At 52.8% G+C, this 14,998-nt stretch overlaps 1 protein-coding gene across 7 annotated transcripts in view; it reads right to left on the reverse strand.

Annotated features, from left to right (window-relative positions):
* Positions 1–521: 521 nt before the first annotated feature.
* The window catches only part of FARP2 (FERM, ARH/RhoGEF and pleckstrin domain protein 2), a 63,085-nt gene continuing 48,608 nt past the window's right edge, over positions 522–14,998 (reverse strand). For 2 of the 7 annotated variants that reach the window (XM_054074093.1, XM_054074095.1), the window contains exons 17-28: positions 13,484–13,565; positions 12,580–12,817; positions 12,014–12,144; positions 9,808–9,876; positions 9,373–9,462; positions 8,701–8,721; positions 8,355–8,437; positions 7,415–7,533; positions 6,564–6,727; positions 4,265–4,372; positions 2,991–3,142; positions 524–2,178 (exon numbers count right to left, since the gene is read on the reverse strand). In XM_054074093.1, the coding sequence (XP_053930068.1) occupies positions 2,088–2,178; positions 2,991–3,142; positions 4,265–4,372; positions 6,564–6,727; positions 7,415–7,533; positions 8,355–8,437; positions 8,701–8,721; positions 9,373–9,462; positions 9,808–9,876; positions 12,014–12,144; positions 12,580–12,817; positions 13,484–13,565 (1,348 nt within the window). In that variant the 3' untranslated portion in view covers positions 524–2,087. Of the gene's footprint in view, positions 2,179–2,990; positions 3,143–4,264; positions 4,373–5,158; positions 5,299–6,563; positions 6,728–7,414; positions 7,534–8,354; positions 8,438–8,700; positions 8,722–9,372; positions 9,463–9,807; positions 9,877–12,013; positions 12,145–12,579; positions 12,818–13,483; positions 13,566–14,998 lie in introns of those variants that run through there. The other 5 variants (XM_054074098.1, XM_054074096.1, XR_008451174.1 and 2 more) reach the window with 5 other exon arrangements.

Genomic DNA, 14,998 nt, shown 5'->3' on the forward strand with positions numbered 1-14,998 from the left:
TTGGATGGGGCTTGGAGCCCCTGATCCAGTGGGAGGTGTCCCTGCCCATGGCAGGGGTGGAACTGGATGGGCTTTGAGGTCCCTTCCAACCCAAATCATTCCATGATTCTGACTCGGTGCTTGCTCTGCTGTGGATGGAGCAGAGCTTGATGCTGGGTGAGCTGAGACCCACAGACTTGGAAGACAATGGGATAACTTGAACACTCTTAACCAAATATTTGAACTCCCGGCATGAGAAAGCACTGCCACCACGGGTACGTGCAGGTAAAGGCGGGGTGAAGAACAGAGACCCCCAGCTGCCCCCAGGCCCTGCTCCTCCACTTGCAATTTGCTCCCACAGAGACTCTCAAAGGGCAGGAATTGTATGGGAAAGCTTTCCTGAAAGAGGAAAACGCTTCTGCCGAGAGACTTCAGGATGTGACCGTGACAAAGGACCAGCGGGATCATCCAGGAAAACCACTGAATGCAAAGACACATTGATTATCAACACGAAATCTCTCCATTCCGAGGAATAAAAGGCTGAGAGAGTTTTATACCAAGACGCTATTTACTTTCAACAGACACATCCTGCTGCGTTAGACCAGACCCGGTCAAACCACACGTACACACCTACAACAGGTAATTAAAAAAAATAGATGAAGATACTAATAAATTAAGTACATTTAACTTACATGGGACACGGCCATTGTGATGGTGACAGCAAAGGCTGGATCTGCAGCCGCTCGCCTTCTCTAGGATGCAAATGTTTGTGAGCAGTCTGGAAAATCCCTCTGGAAGTCCCTCCCTGCAATCCTCATCTCACGTTTTAGACCAGAACCTGACCCAGCCCTGGAGAACGTACGCGCTGCTTCTGAACTTCCTGTGTGAACTTCCACATTCCTCCATCCTCAGAACATGCAACACTTGCCTTTTGCTTTCACTACACCACTTCATTGCTCCTTCTACTACACAAACGATTGTCTATCTAATATAAAAGCAGAGTCCCCGGAGCCCATCAAAGCCACGTCCAGCAGCGCCCGGTGGCACTTGGCGTATTTCAGTCCTTCTGTGGAGGCAGCCAGAGATGACAGCATCACAAAAACAGAACAAACTGCAACCATTTCGGATTTACTACGGAGATTTAATAAGAGTCCAGAGACACTAATGCTCCAAAAATGGACAAACGGAAGATGGATCCCACCCCAAATTTAAAGGTAAGAATAGGGATTTTCAGAAGTCTTTACATGACATAGAATCACAAGCAACAGTGACTTTCAGAGCAGCTTGTTCTCCTATATTGCTTAAATGCCTTGAAAACATCACCCACATAGGGCAGAGAGCGTTTGCCACCCTGTGCCTTAAAGAAACGCCTGCTATGGGATAAAGGAACTCCAGAGCTGTGACACGAGAACAGCATTGACCCTCTCAGCATGCGCTACAGCTGAGTTCAGAGGAAAAACCATGCACCCTGCCTGCACCAACCCCTAAAATACCGAAACCTCAACAGCTTAGCAGAGGCTCCATCCTCCCCCTTTCCATGGAGAAACGCTCCCACAGCCGTTTCCAAAGAGCGGAGCTATTCTGAGAGCGCTGCAGTCTCTGTTCCAAACAAATGGTGTTGAAGCCAATCCAGCTGTAGCTCCCCTGGTCCTCCAAGACGGCGGTGCCGGCAGGGTGACACCGAGAGCAGCAGGACAGCGGTGGTAGAGCCACGCCAAGCCAGGGGAACGGAACTGTGAGCCGGGTTTCTGGATCCCTCCTGTGCACGCTGACTGTCCAGTCACAACGTACAACCAGGGTGGCATTTGGCTTCGGGGCAGGCAAGGGCGTTACTGTACAGCTACAACCGGAACAATCAACCTTCCAGGATGCACACCGGAGCTCTGCAGTTGTTAGGTTCTCTCTAAGTAGGTTCAAACTGGAATGGACTTGACCCTCTTCCATAGCATCGGGAATGGGTGTGATCCCCATCTGCACCTCCCTCGCTTCCACTTTCCATATCAGGTAGAAACGAGCCTCCTGGTTCTTCGCTTTACCACCTCCAGAGACTCCTGTTTCCCCCCGGCTCCGTTGGTACGTTCCCAGCAGAGACCCAGCTCTGCCTCGCCTCAGTCGGTGTGACTGTTCTTCTCCTCTTTGGGAAGCAGCAGGCTCGACCTGGCAGGAGAGCTGGTGGCTCTCTTGATCACCTCCATCCACCTGCAAGAAAGGATGAGAGAAATGCTCAGCCCATCACTCCCCGACGCACAAATCCTGTCCTTCAGCAATGAGCTGTACCCCTTCCCTACACCACACAGGAGAGGCGGTTTCTCCCTTTCTATCTTTTAGGACACCAACTCTTCAAAGGCATCACTTGAGATGTAGAAAATACACGGCAGAACGCGGTGCCTGACGGACTGACAGCTCTGCAGTGCTGAGCGCTCCGTCCAACCTGGCCTGGAACCCCTCCAGGGATGGGGCAGCCCCCACTGCTCGGGGCACCCTGCGCCAGGGCCTCCCCACCCTCAGCGTGAACACAATTTCCCTTGGCTCGCGTGTGGAAGGCCCCAACAGCACTGCTAAACAGAATTCTAGAGAGAGCAGCGAAGGGAAAAGCAGCACCGCCCTCGCTGCTCTCAGCTGTGTGTTACATCTCCTGTTTGCAGAGACTGGGAGGGAAGAAAAAGCGTCCTTACCAGCTCTCAATAACCCAGAAATCTGACTGCCAAGACCCAGCGGGGCTGAGCACCTCAAACCCCCTCAGCCCGCACCGCCCCTCAGCTCCACGGGACAAAGCAGAGCCACAGCTCCGGGTGCCACCACCAGCTCTTCCCTGGAGAGGACGGCTCTGGTGAAAGAGGGATCACCAGACACCATCGGAAGGAGGAAAGGGGGAATTTCATCACTGAGAATGTGCCGTATGGTCCCTCTGACAGAGAGGTCGTCCGGGGCAGAGAGGGGGCTCTGGGCGACCAGCCAGCGAGTAACTGGCAGGTGAAATACCAAGATGGAGAGAGAAAACAGAACGTTACCTCTCAAAGGTGTATTTGCTCTCAGCCCTGAAGAAATACACGTGGGACTTGAACTGCAGCTTGAAGACATAATCCTTCTGGATGCCATCCGCCTCCACCGGGGAGCTGACCGCGTAGCCCAGCAGCGGGAGACTGGCCAAGGGATAATCGTCCTGGAACAGCCGAGAGCCCAGCCCTTAGCACGAGGCATCCCCGGCCGCGCACTTCATCCCAACGTACGGAACAGGTAAGGGCTTCATGGGTTTGTTTAGGTGAGAATGGGAGGAGGAGCAGCCTTTATCTTTTGTGAGGCTTCTGAGAGCTCAGAATGAAGCCTTCCCCAACTCCTGTCACTGGTTTTATGGTCACTTCCTTCTGTCCTCCTGCCTGGCACTGCCTCCCGGGCTTTCTGCCCCACACCCGCTCTCTGGATTCCAAGCGCAGATCCAACACTAAATGGAAAATACCCCTCCCCAAAGAAACGTGCTCTCCAGGCAAGACGCCTGAACGAAAATAAACACAATTTCTTGGGTTAATCCAGTGAAAAGGCCCAGGCTGCACTGCAGCACCGTTTGTTACCAAAGCAGGGGCCGAGGGCGGAACAATCCCTGGTGTCTGTTTAACCGGGCTGGGGCTGCGCAGGGACAACAACGGACTGGGAGCGACCAAGGGCTGCGATTCACAGAATCATGGAATGGTTTGGGTTGGAAGGGACCTCAAAGCTCATCCAGTTCCATCTCCTTCCATGGGCAGGGACACCTCCCACTGGATCAGGGGCTCCAAGCCCCATCCAACCTGGCCTGGAACCCCTCCAGGGATGGGGCAGCCACCACTGCTCTGGGCACCCTGGGCCAGGGCCTCCCCACCCTCACTGTGAAGAATTATCTTCCTAATGTCTCATCTAAACTTTCCCCCTTTCAATTTAAAGGCATTCCTCTATTCCATCTCTCCAGGCCCTTGTAAAAAGCGCCCATCCAGCTTTCCTGGAGGCCCTTTCAGTACTGGGGGGCCACTAGAAGACCCTCCTGGAGATTCCCTCTCCTCCCTTGGTCGCTGCATGAGGAGGTGTTCCCCCCTCCCCCACAGAGACTCAGTACCATCAACAGAAGGGCAAACACTGATCCCATCCTGCAAGAAGCGCCCGTGGCCCTACAGAGCACAGCTTTGTTATGAACTCCCTCCTCTTCCACTCATTACTCTCCCTGAAAGATCAGGAGCTGCACTCGCAGCGGAAAGCCCAGCGCCCCCGGGTGCCCCACGCCCCGGGCGCCGTCCCCTCCGCGGCGCTCACCCACCTGGTGCGTTTTGTAGAAGAACAAGCAGAAGTTGGTGAAGACGACCCAGAGTTTCTGCCAACCGTTGCTGTTCTTGAACTTCCTCAGCAAGTACCCGGAGAGCTGGTTCTAGCACAGAACGGAGACACCACCGTGAACCCAGCGGCCGCTGCTGAAAAGCCGCCTGCTCTGTCCCCCCGCCCCGGCTCCCGCGTTGGGAAAGGCCTCCTGGAGATTCCACATGGTGCCTGAGTGACTTTGTACTTTCAGTTCAGTAATTCCCAGCTATCTCCTGATGAACAACCCAGTGATTTCCCCGCACTAACGGCATTCCCGTTGTCTCTCGGCAGCGTCAGGCACTGCACGGGAGGTGCTGCGCGGCCTCGGCCCTCCCTGCGGGCAGGGGACCGCTGACAGCCACGAGGGCGCCCGTCCCTTCAGCCACCCCTTTCCACAGGCAAAAACGCCCACGGAGAACACACAGAAGGGAAATAAAGCAGAGGAGGAAACGGAGGATGGCAGAGTGTGGAGAAGCTACGTGTGGCAGCTACGCAAAGCCAAGCCCGGCGCGGCAAGGAGGTTGCAGAGGAGCTGAGCATCCCTGCCTCGGAGCTAGAGGCACCCAGGGCAGCAGGATAACAAAACCTACAGCATGGAATGACAGCAGATGGGTTGTGTAATTCGAGAAAGACAGGATAGGCAGCAGAATTATATAGAGAACCACTTTGGGAAGCAAAAGGAGGAGGATATTCTGCGCCAACAACGCGACAGCTCTGCCGCTGGCTGGGACATCCTCACTCGTGGCTCACTGGGCAATCACAGAGCGAGTGGTAGTACATGTTCCTTGGCATCCCACGGTTCCTTGGCATCCCACGGCTCCTCCCCACTGGCACAGAATGTGAGAGGCATTTTTACCTGGATCATGCACAGGTAATCAGACAGGGACAGGCTCTGGTTCCGGTACCAACAAACATGGGTGATTGTGTTGGGCCGTTGGGCCTGGCCCAGCAAATAGCGAGGAGGAAGCTCTGGAGAAACAGCAAGAGAGCAGAAAACTGAGCAGAGAAAAGGGGGAGAGAAAAACAGAACATTAGGATAAGAGAAGTGATGCAAGGAAGGCGTCTGTTAATGGAAAATGGATTGTGAAAAACAATGACACTGTTAGAGCACGGAAGAGATGAGAGTGAGAGGGAGCTGCAAGACCTCACACGTTGAATCTCAGAGCCGGTACGAGGGAGGTCTCGTGCTCCGGGTACAGAACAGCACGATGGTGCCTTTCACAAGGCGCTCAGCAGGGAAAGAGCTTGACCCCTCCGACAGAAACCAGTCTCTGCCAGCTGAAATGCCCCTCCTCTGGACCTTAGGCCCAGGTAACACCTACAGGACTCCTTTCCTGAGCTGACTGACACGCTCTGTCCATCGCCAAAGCCCCCGCGCTTCAGTGCCCACTTCCAGCTCCTCCCACCGAAGAACAAGTGCCTTTGGAGCTGGGCAGGAATGGTGGGAAGGTCCCAGTCCATGGATACCACACGCTGCCCCACTGCTGCTGGGCAAGTTAGTGACCTCCTTTATCTCCTCATGGTATTTAAGGTCCTTCCCGCTGCTGGAAGTCCTCCAAGCGTGCTGGCCTCCAGGCAGTGTCCTCCCCACCCGACCTTGCCCAATGGCCACCGGAAGCCAAACCGCAGCGCGGGTGCCAGCGGCGCCCTGATCAGGAGCACCGAACCGACATCTGCCCCGAATCCTGCAGGATTCCACCCAACGCCGAGCCGTGCCGAGTGGTGAGACCAAGGTAACAGCAGCTCAGCAGGCCCGGAATACACCTCTGTGCAGCAGAACGTGACCCTGCTGCGACACGGCACCTCCTGACACCTGCTGCTCACCCTTCCAGCGAGGGAAGGGCAGAGGAGTCCTATTCCCACCGAGCTTAAAGCACCTTTCTTAGCTCCAGGTGCAGCACAGGAGCCAAGCAGACCTCAGCACAGCGGGAAACACCATGGAGCGGTAACCCTCTCCCGCAAGGCTGATGAAAGCCTGAGGAACAACTCCCTCCCGGGATATCCTGGGCTTCCTTTAAAATTGACCTCCTGGCGTCTTTGCCAAAGCCAAACCCTGCAGCACGGGGAGCAGAGCGCCTGTACGCAGCCACACAGACATGCACAGAGCGGAGCGGACATGCAGCAGCCTCCTAACGGCCCGCGCGCTCCCGCAGACACAAAGATGCCGCTCAGGCCAAGACGGAGATGGAGCGGAGGGTGAGTGGTGGCCGAGCGAGCCAGGACGGACAGAGCGAGAGGTGAGAGCTGCCCCCGGCGGGTACCTCGACAGCCACACTGTGGTCAGTCATGGAGACGCTGGTGTTGCGGTACCAGCACACGTGCATGGTGGTGTTGGCACGGTGGTGGCTCTGCCTGTCCAGGGAGCTACGAGAGGAGTGTATGTCATCTTCGGACTCCTGTTCTAGAGAGACCTCATCAGAGGATCCTGGGGGAGGAGAATTCAGCAGCGGTTTAAGAAAACTGTGCAATCCAAAGAGCAAGAGAAGAAGGGATTCCTCAGAAAAATTGTTTTCTCTTGCAGTTCTAAAATACATTGAGTTGAATTGGCGGCCCAGCTCCTGAAGGCCACTCGGAGCAGATCTCTGTGGCTTTCTTTCATTGCTCGGCTCTGCTTGAAGCAGCTGACTCAGCACTGTGTAAAACAGACAGACATCCCCACATCTCATCTTCAGTCGATTCTCAGTGAGGAGTAGAGAGAAGTGCTCCAAGAAGGGACATTAGAGGTTTCAGCACCTCCGTGCCACCACCAGACACAGGCATGAGAACGCTGGGCTATAAAAGAACTTGCTGATCTCCAAAGACATCACGTTTCCGGACAAGAAAATGCACTACATGGATAAATTGAGAAAAATCTATGGGAGAGATGAATAAGGGCCTTATAAAATTAGCAATTCTGCAACTGGAGCATCTCTGCTGCATCTGAAGCTATCAGGAACACCAACCTAGGACAACAGGGATCTTTCTTTTGATTAAAACAAAATAAAAGCATAATAGCTCTCCATTACCATATGAATTATAAAAATAGCTCACTTATGTCATCAAATTCACAACAGGAAAAGCGACAAGGACACAAACCCCAATGCTTTTCAAGAGGGCAGAGAACCCCACTTACTGTTGGAGCGGCTGCACACTGAGTTTTCCAGCAGCATGTCAGATTTTTCAGTGGATTTCTTGGCCATTTCAATTGCCATGTTCAGGTCTTCCATCCACTTCCCCATCTCCAAGCGGGTGCTGCGAGACAAACAGTGTGAATGGAGACCACCCCAGCCTGGAACCGTGATGGTGCTGCCTGAGGGACTCATCACTGCCTGATACCGGAGCGGTTTCTTCCCATTAAACAAATAGAAATAACGTTAAAATTCCCCCCTAAGCTTTCCAGACAGAAAGCTGATCTCACACAGCCCTTACCTCTACTTTCAAGGCTTGAAACAAGACTAGAATAACCATTAAAACCTGAGGTGTTACAGCAAAGTGAATGAGTAGCCAGCCAGAAGCCACAATCTTCTGCTTAGAGAAGAGGAGGCTGAGGGGAGACCTCATCGCTGTCTACAACTGCCTGAAAGGACGGTGTGGTGAGGTGGGTGGTGGGCTCTGCTATAAAGTGATCGGCCACAGGATGAGAGGAAATGGCCTCAAATTGCACCAGGGCAGGTTCAGATTGGACATCAGGAAATTTTTCTTCATGGAAAGGGTTCTCAGGTCCTGTCAGAAGCTGCGCAGGAGGTGGTGGAGTCCTCCTCCCTGGAGGGGTTTCACAGACGGATGGATGAGGTGCTCAGGGATCTGGGTTAGTAGTGGGCAGGGATGGTTGGACTCGATGATCTCAAAGGTCTTTTATATACCTATAGGGATTTATAAACACTGCCACCTCGCTGCTGGGCGAGATAAACCATCCTTCCCAAAGCCCAGCACTGATAACGGAGCTGGGCAGTGTCCTGTGTCTGTTCAGAAGCTGTGCTCTCCTGGGGACACATGAAAGACGCTCAGCTCTGCACCACACGATCGAACACAAACTCTTTGGAGAAGGGACCCAGAAGGAAAAGAAACGCTACCTTGCTGCCACCACGATGGTCTTCTGTGCTGAATAAATGGTGAAGCAGTGTGGGACGGCCCATTCGTTCTCGCTCTCTTCCACCTGCAGAGAAGGAAAAGGGTTTTCTCATCACTGCTTGGTGACTGACGAACACTGGAACCGCCCTCGTTGGCACAGTATGATTACACCCTGGCTGCAGGAAGTGAACACAGCTACTCTTTTATGGATACCACCTACGTCGAGTCTATTTTGGCTCTACATGGGTCTATATCGAACGTTTCTACTGCCGCCTCTCTAGCAGCACAGCACCACATCCAGCAGGGCAGAACAAGAGGGTTCTGAGCAGGACGCAGCTCATTACTTACCGGCGGGTCGAGCACTATCAGCTGCAAATCAAAGACAGAAAGAACAGTCCCATTAGAACAGCGGGGCGGGGAGGCAGGAGGGCTGCTTGTGTGCCTGGGTGTGTGCACAGGGGGAAAGCGCCAGGACAAATCCTTGTTTCCAGATCAGCCTCTCGCCGCAGCACAAAAACCAACAGTCAGAAGCGCGCTCCGGCTGTTTTGCTCATGCAGTGGAAGGAACAATCTCATTACAAAGACGTGGAGTGACAGGACGAGGGGGAATGCCTTTAAATTGGGAGGGGGAAGACTGAGATTAGACATTAGGAAGAGATTCTTCATGATGAGGGTGGGGAGGCCCTGGCCCAGGTTGCTGAGGGAAGTGGTGGCTGCCCCATCCCTGGAGGTGTCCAAGGCCAGGTTGGATGGGAATTTGGGCAGCCTTGTCCAGTGGGAGGTGTCCCTGCCCATGGCAGGGGGTGGGACTGGATGGGCTTTGAGGTCTCTGACCTAAACCATTCCATGATTCCATAATCGCCTGCAGACGGGCTGGGGCACGCGAAGGTCCAGCCCATCGCGGGCAGCTCCACAGGCTGTCGCTGGGCTGGGAGCAGCTTTGGTCCTCACACCCTGAAGCGATGCCTCAGCCTCCCACGCCATCTCCTTAATGCTGCACCAGAACTGGAAACCACTTACCAACATGCCATGCAGAGGAAGGTGTCCGTGAATTTTGAACTGGTTTGTCCCCGTAACACCTTTGCTTGTGTACAGTAACATATCCGAGAACTGCAAAGGCAGGAAGAACCAATCAATGCTACAAAGACAGCAGGAGCGCCACGTACTTTCACATCTTTTAGAAAAACAGTTCTAAAGGCCACTGCAGATACAGGAAAAAAGTTCAGCCTGCTTTCCTTTTGTTGATTTACAAGAGAAGCAATTAATTTAAGAAGCCCGTTAAACGTCTGTGCTCTTAAGGAAATGTGTTGAATAGACGGGGTGGTCACAGTCCCACTCCAGCTAAAAACACCTCGAGTGAGTTTTCTGTCACCATCACGAGCTCATGGAAACACGCTTTCACAACAATTTTATTGTGAAGACTTTGGGTTTATGAAAAAGAGAAGCAAAACTTACCAGAAAGAACATCCGCTGCTGTAAACCCTTCTTAGTGAGCTTGTACAAGCAGCCTTCCCGGATAAACTCCTGCAGTGGAAAATAAAAAGTTACACAAAGCTCGATCTTTCCCAAACACAGAGAATTTTCATGGGTTTATTTTTTTTCATCTCAGAGTAAGCAGATGTTGATTGATCAGCACAGGAAGGACACGGAGCTGTTGGAGCGAGTCCAGAGGAGGCCACGGAGATGATCCAAGCGCTGGAGCATCTCTGGTGTGCGGACAGAGAGAGTCGAGGTTGTTCAGCCTGGAGAAGACTGCGGGGAGACCTTAGAGCAGCTTCCAGTGCTGAAAGAGGCTCCAGGAAAGCTGGGGAGGGGCTCTGGATCAGGGAGGGCAGGGATAGGATGAGGGGAATGGGTTTGAGCTGAAAGAGATTGAGATGAGATCTCAGGGAGAAATGTTCCTTAGTGAGGCCCTGGCCCAGGGTGCCCAGAGCAGTGGTGGCTGCCCCATCCCTGGAGGGGTTCCAGGCCAGGTTGGATGGGGCTTGGAGCCCCTGATCCAGTGGGAGGTGTCCCTGCCCATGGCAGGGGTTGGGACTGGATGGGCTTTGAAGTTCCTTCCAACCCAAACCATCCCATGATTCTGTGATTGGTGCCCAGCAATAATCACTAACAGATTGGTCAAACCCCTGATGACACCCTTCCTTCTGTTTGTACCAGGAATCAGCTCCTTGCTGCAGCCAGCATTTAAATCAACAAAGCAAGAGAAGGAAAAGGAGCAGAGTTCCTGTTGGACACCAGCAGTTCACCTATTTCACTTACATCCCACCGCAGCCACTGCCATAGCATCCCCAAAGCATATGTGATGCTCCTGTACTGATGCTCAGTACATCTATCAGAAACAAAGAAACAAAAATCCAAGCAGGAACTAAACAAACTCCTGGAAACACAGATCCCCTGACACCAGCGCTGCCTAGGGAGGTGGCTCTCGCCTTCGCCACGGTCTCTGTGCCATCCACAGGCAGAGGCTGCGTCTGGCAGAGCTGCCAGTAGAGTTCCTGCCACTGACACACACAGCACCAACCCCGGGATACCCCCCAGTGCCTCTTGTTGTGCTTTAAGCTACAGCAGAATCAGTTTCTGACTTCATCTCAGTCTCCTCTGAGTAACTTCACTGTCTGAGAGTCACCTGCGTGTCTTTCAGACAGTGTTTGCCTCTCGCAGTGATCGCACGGGGCACTGGGATGCAGAAAGGCCAGCGCTTGTCCTTATTCCTGCAGAAACCCAGGCCATCCTGGAGCTGGGGGAGCCGCGAGGGAAAGGGGCGGGAAAGGGCGGCACCTGCAGGGAGGGGTGGACAGGAGAGGGGTCCCCACGGACCAGCAGAGGATTCCATCCCGTGTACATCACACTTGGGATAAAACTGAGAGATCACGAGGGTCTCATTCTGTTCTCCGATGGCCAATGTCCAGTGAGGACCTCATCTGTCTGTCTGCCCTTATCCCAGATCCGTGTGTTCCTGAGCCCAGCTCCCTCCTCACCTCGGACCCTTTCCCTCCTGTCCCCTCTGCAGCATTTGCAGTGATGTGGAGTCATCGAGGGGAGGGGCGGATTTGCGATTGTATATATTTAGTAGTAGTAGTACTATTATTTTAGCCTGGAGAAGGGGGGGCTGAAGGGAGACCTCAGTGAGCTCTACAACTGCCTAAAAGGAGGTTGTAGAGAGGTGGGTGTTGATTTCTCCTCCCAAGAAACAGGTGAGAGGACAAGAGGACGAGACGGAATGGCCTCAAGCTGCAGCGGGGAGGTTTAGATTGGACGTTACAAAAAATGTCTTCATGGAAAGGGCTCTCAGGCCCTGTCAGAGGCTGCGCAGGAGGTGGTGGAGTCCCCATCCCTGGAGGGGTTTCACAGACGGGTGGATGAGGTGCTCAGGGATCTGGTTTAGGAGGGACAGGGACAGTTGGAGTCAATGACCTCAGAGGTCTTTTCCAACCTAATGATTCTATGATTTCATTAAAGCTATAGTTTTAGTTCCAACTCGCAAGTCTTTTTCCTCTCGTTTCCCTTTCCCCTTTTCCTTGGAGGGAAGGGAATTGGGAGCCAACTGCTCGGTTTTAGCTGCCACAATTGGCTGGGCCGGGGCAGAACACATGGCTGAAAGGCACTTCCCTGGCAATAAACCCACCAAAGGCTCCGAACGCTAAGCAAGAGCTCTCACCCTGCCGGGCGCCGAGAGGTTGTCTATTCCGATCAAGTCATGCTGCAGCTCGGTCAGCTTCTGGAAATTCTCCAGGCGGATGAGACTGTGCTGCAGCTGAGATGTCATTTCTGTGACTTCCTTCAGCGCATCTGTAAGGAAAACAGCTGAAAGGGGCTCCAGGAAAGCTGGGGAGGGACTCTTGATCAGGGACGGCAGGGATGGGACAAGCGGGAATGACTTTACATTGGAAGGGGGAAGATTAGATTAGACATTAGGAAGAAATTCTTCACGATGAGAGTGATGAGGCCCTGGCCCAGGGTGCCCAGAGCAGTGGGGGCTGCCCCATCCCTGGAGGGGTTCCAGGCCAGGTTGGATGGGGCTTGGAGCCCCTGATCCAGTGGGAGGTGTCCCTGCCCATGGCAGGGGTGGCACTGGATGGGCTTTGAGGTCTCTTCCAACCCAACCCATTCTGTGCTTCTATTAGCTACACTGGATGGGCGGCTGTAACGCCCGTTGTCTCCCCCAGGGCACAGACAGGGGAAGCGGTTCCCGCCTTGCAGGTGCGTGGCCGGGCGCTCACTCACTCCGGCAGTCGGGGAAGTCGCGGTGCTCCGCTGTGTAGTGCTTGCAGAGCCTCCCCAGGATCAGCTTGTAGTGCATCAGCCGCTGGATGGGCTTGAGCAGGAAGGTGTTGAGGGGCAGGTAGCAAACCTTCTGCAGCTCAAACTCCTTATAAACCGTCTCCAGCTTCTTTAGGCGTTTGGTTGCTTTCTCCAGCTCCGTCAGGACCTCATCGTGTTTCTGCAGGTAACTGGTAAACTCCTGTGGGATTGTACAAAGAATTACTGAGAGCAAAAGAAAACAGTCTCAAACAAATTCCACAGGGAATAAGAAAAAACAACCACTCTCCGCTCTGCTTTTGGCTCTGACCATGATTATATGATCTACAACTGCATGCACAGTCATAAAGATTGACAAAAATACAATTAAGAACATTGTAAGTTTCAACGGCTTCATATGAAGAAAAAAAAAAAGAGTATTAAAAATAAAACTATTTGCTTGGTGGTCTCCTGTTCACTGCAGCCGTGTCTCCACCATCAGCACCACTGGTGATGCTTTGCCATTCCAAGACAATTCCCTTGAAGCACCAACCACAACACTGGTACTAAACAAATTCTGCTACCCAGACGTGCCTTTCCAGGCAGCTTCCTTAAAACCACCTCCTTCTGCTCACCTACAGTCACAGAGTCATGGAATGGTTTGGGTTGGAAGACACCTTAAAGCCCATCCACTTCCAACACCTCCCACGGGATCAGGGGCTCCAAGCCCCATCCAACCTGGCCTGGAACCCCTCCAGGGATGGGGCAGCCACCACTGCTCTGGGCAGCCTGGGCCAGGGCCTCCCCACCCTCATAGGGAAGAATTTCCCCCTTACCTCCAGTCTAAATCAACAATCCTGAGATCCTATTCCTCCCATCCCTCACCCACCTTCAGTGTGCGCATGTTCCTGAGCATGACATCCCCGATGCGCTGATAATCTCCTTTCACATGAGCGTTGGTTCTCCCTTCCCTAAAACACACACAGGGAGATGAAATAAGGAGGCGCAGTACAAGGGGGGTCAAGAAATTCCATTTTCTTCCCTCCACCCTCCCAGTACTTCAAGATCATAGATTCATAGAATGGTTTGGGTTGGAAGGGACCTTAAAACCCATCCAGTGCCACCCCTGCCATGGGCAGGGACACCTCCTACTGGACCAGGCTGCACCAAGTCCCATCCAACCTGGCCTGGAACCCCTCCAGGGATGGGGCAGCCACCACTGCTCTGGGCACCCTGGGCCAGGGCCTCCCCACCCTCATGGTGAAGAAATTCTTCCTTATGTCTAGCCTAAACCTAGAAATTCCTAGATAGAACCTTTAAGAAATGCTTCCCAGCTTTCTGTGTATTTTCAAGGACTGTTTTGTTAAAACCAAGGGAATCAGTACAAACATTAACCCCTTCATCTGAGCCATTTGACGTTCCCATTTCACTGTTCAGCTTGAAAACTCGGTAGAGGAAACATGGAAGCACAAAATAACAAACACAAAGCCACGCTTAGAAAACTGAGAAAGGAATAGAAATGAATCTATGAAACAAAATCTATTTCCGTGTTGAAACTCTCAGTCATCTGAATCCATAACGTGATCCCCTGAATTCATTTGTGCTCCTAATTCCTTTACCTTAAGCACCCCTCTGGAAAGGTAATCACCCTCTCATGTATTACGTCTCAGATCAGTAATTAAAGGTTAAAAGACTTAAACCCACACTCTTTGAAATCAGTTGTGCCGCAAGAACTGAACTCTAAGAGCACCTCCAAGATTTTCACCTGGAGGTCCATCAGCTGCAAGGGGTCAAAACCACACACATTATGTTTTGACCTGGTGTTCCTTCTCTTCTCTAAGGTGAGAGAGACGCTTTGAGGTTATATTTACTGTTGGATCTAATGATCTTAAGGGTCTTTTCCAACCTAAGTGGCTCTGAAATCACACAACCTTGGTCTGGTGCACAACTTGCACCACAAAAATGATCAAAGGCCTGGAGCACCTCCCCTGTGAAGAGAGCCTGAGAGAGCTGGGGTTCTTCAGCTTGGAGAAGACTCCTAGAAGACCTTATTGCAGCCTTTCGGTAGTTAAAGGGAGCTTTTAAGAAAGATGGGGAAAAGCCTTTTAGCAAGGCCTGTGGCCAGAGGACAAGGCGTGATGGTATAAACTAAAAGAGGAGAGGTTTAGACTACACATTAGGAAGATATTCTCTGTGCGGAGGGTGGTGAGGCCCTGGCACAGGTTGCCCAGAGAAGTGGTGGCTGCCCCATCCCCAGAACCATTCAAGGTCAGCTTGGATGGGGCTCTGAGCAACCTGATCTGGTTGAAGATGTCCCTGCTTACTGCAGCGGGGTTGGACTGGATGACCTTCATGGTCCCGTCCAACCCAAACCATTCTATCAATTCTCCATTACGTACAAGGC

Source organism: Cuculus canorus, chromosome 9 (genome assembly GCF_017976375.1).
Source record: "Cuculus canorus isolate bCucCan1 chromosome 9, bCucCan1.pri, whole genome shotgun sequence".
NCBI classification, from domain to species: domain Eukaryota; kingdom Metazoa; phylum Chordata; class Aves; order Cuculiformes; family Cuculidae; genus Cuculus; species Cuculus canorus.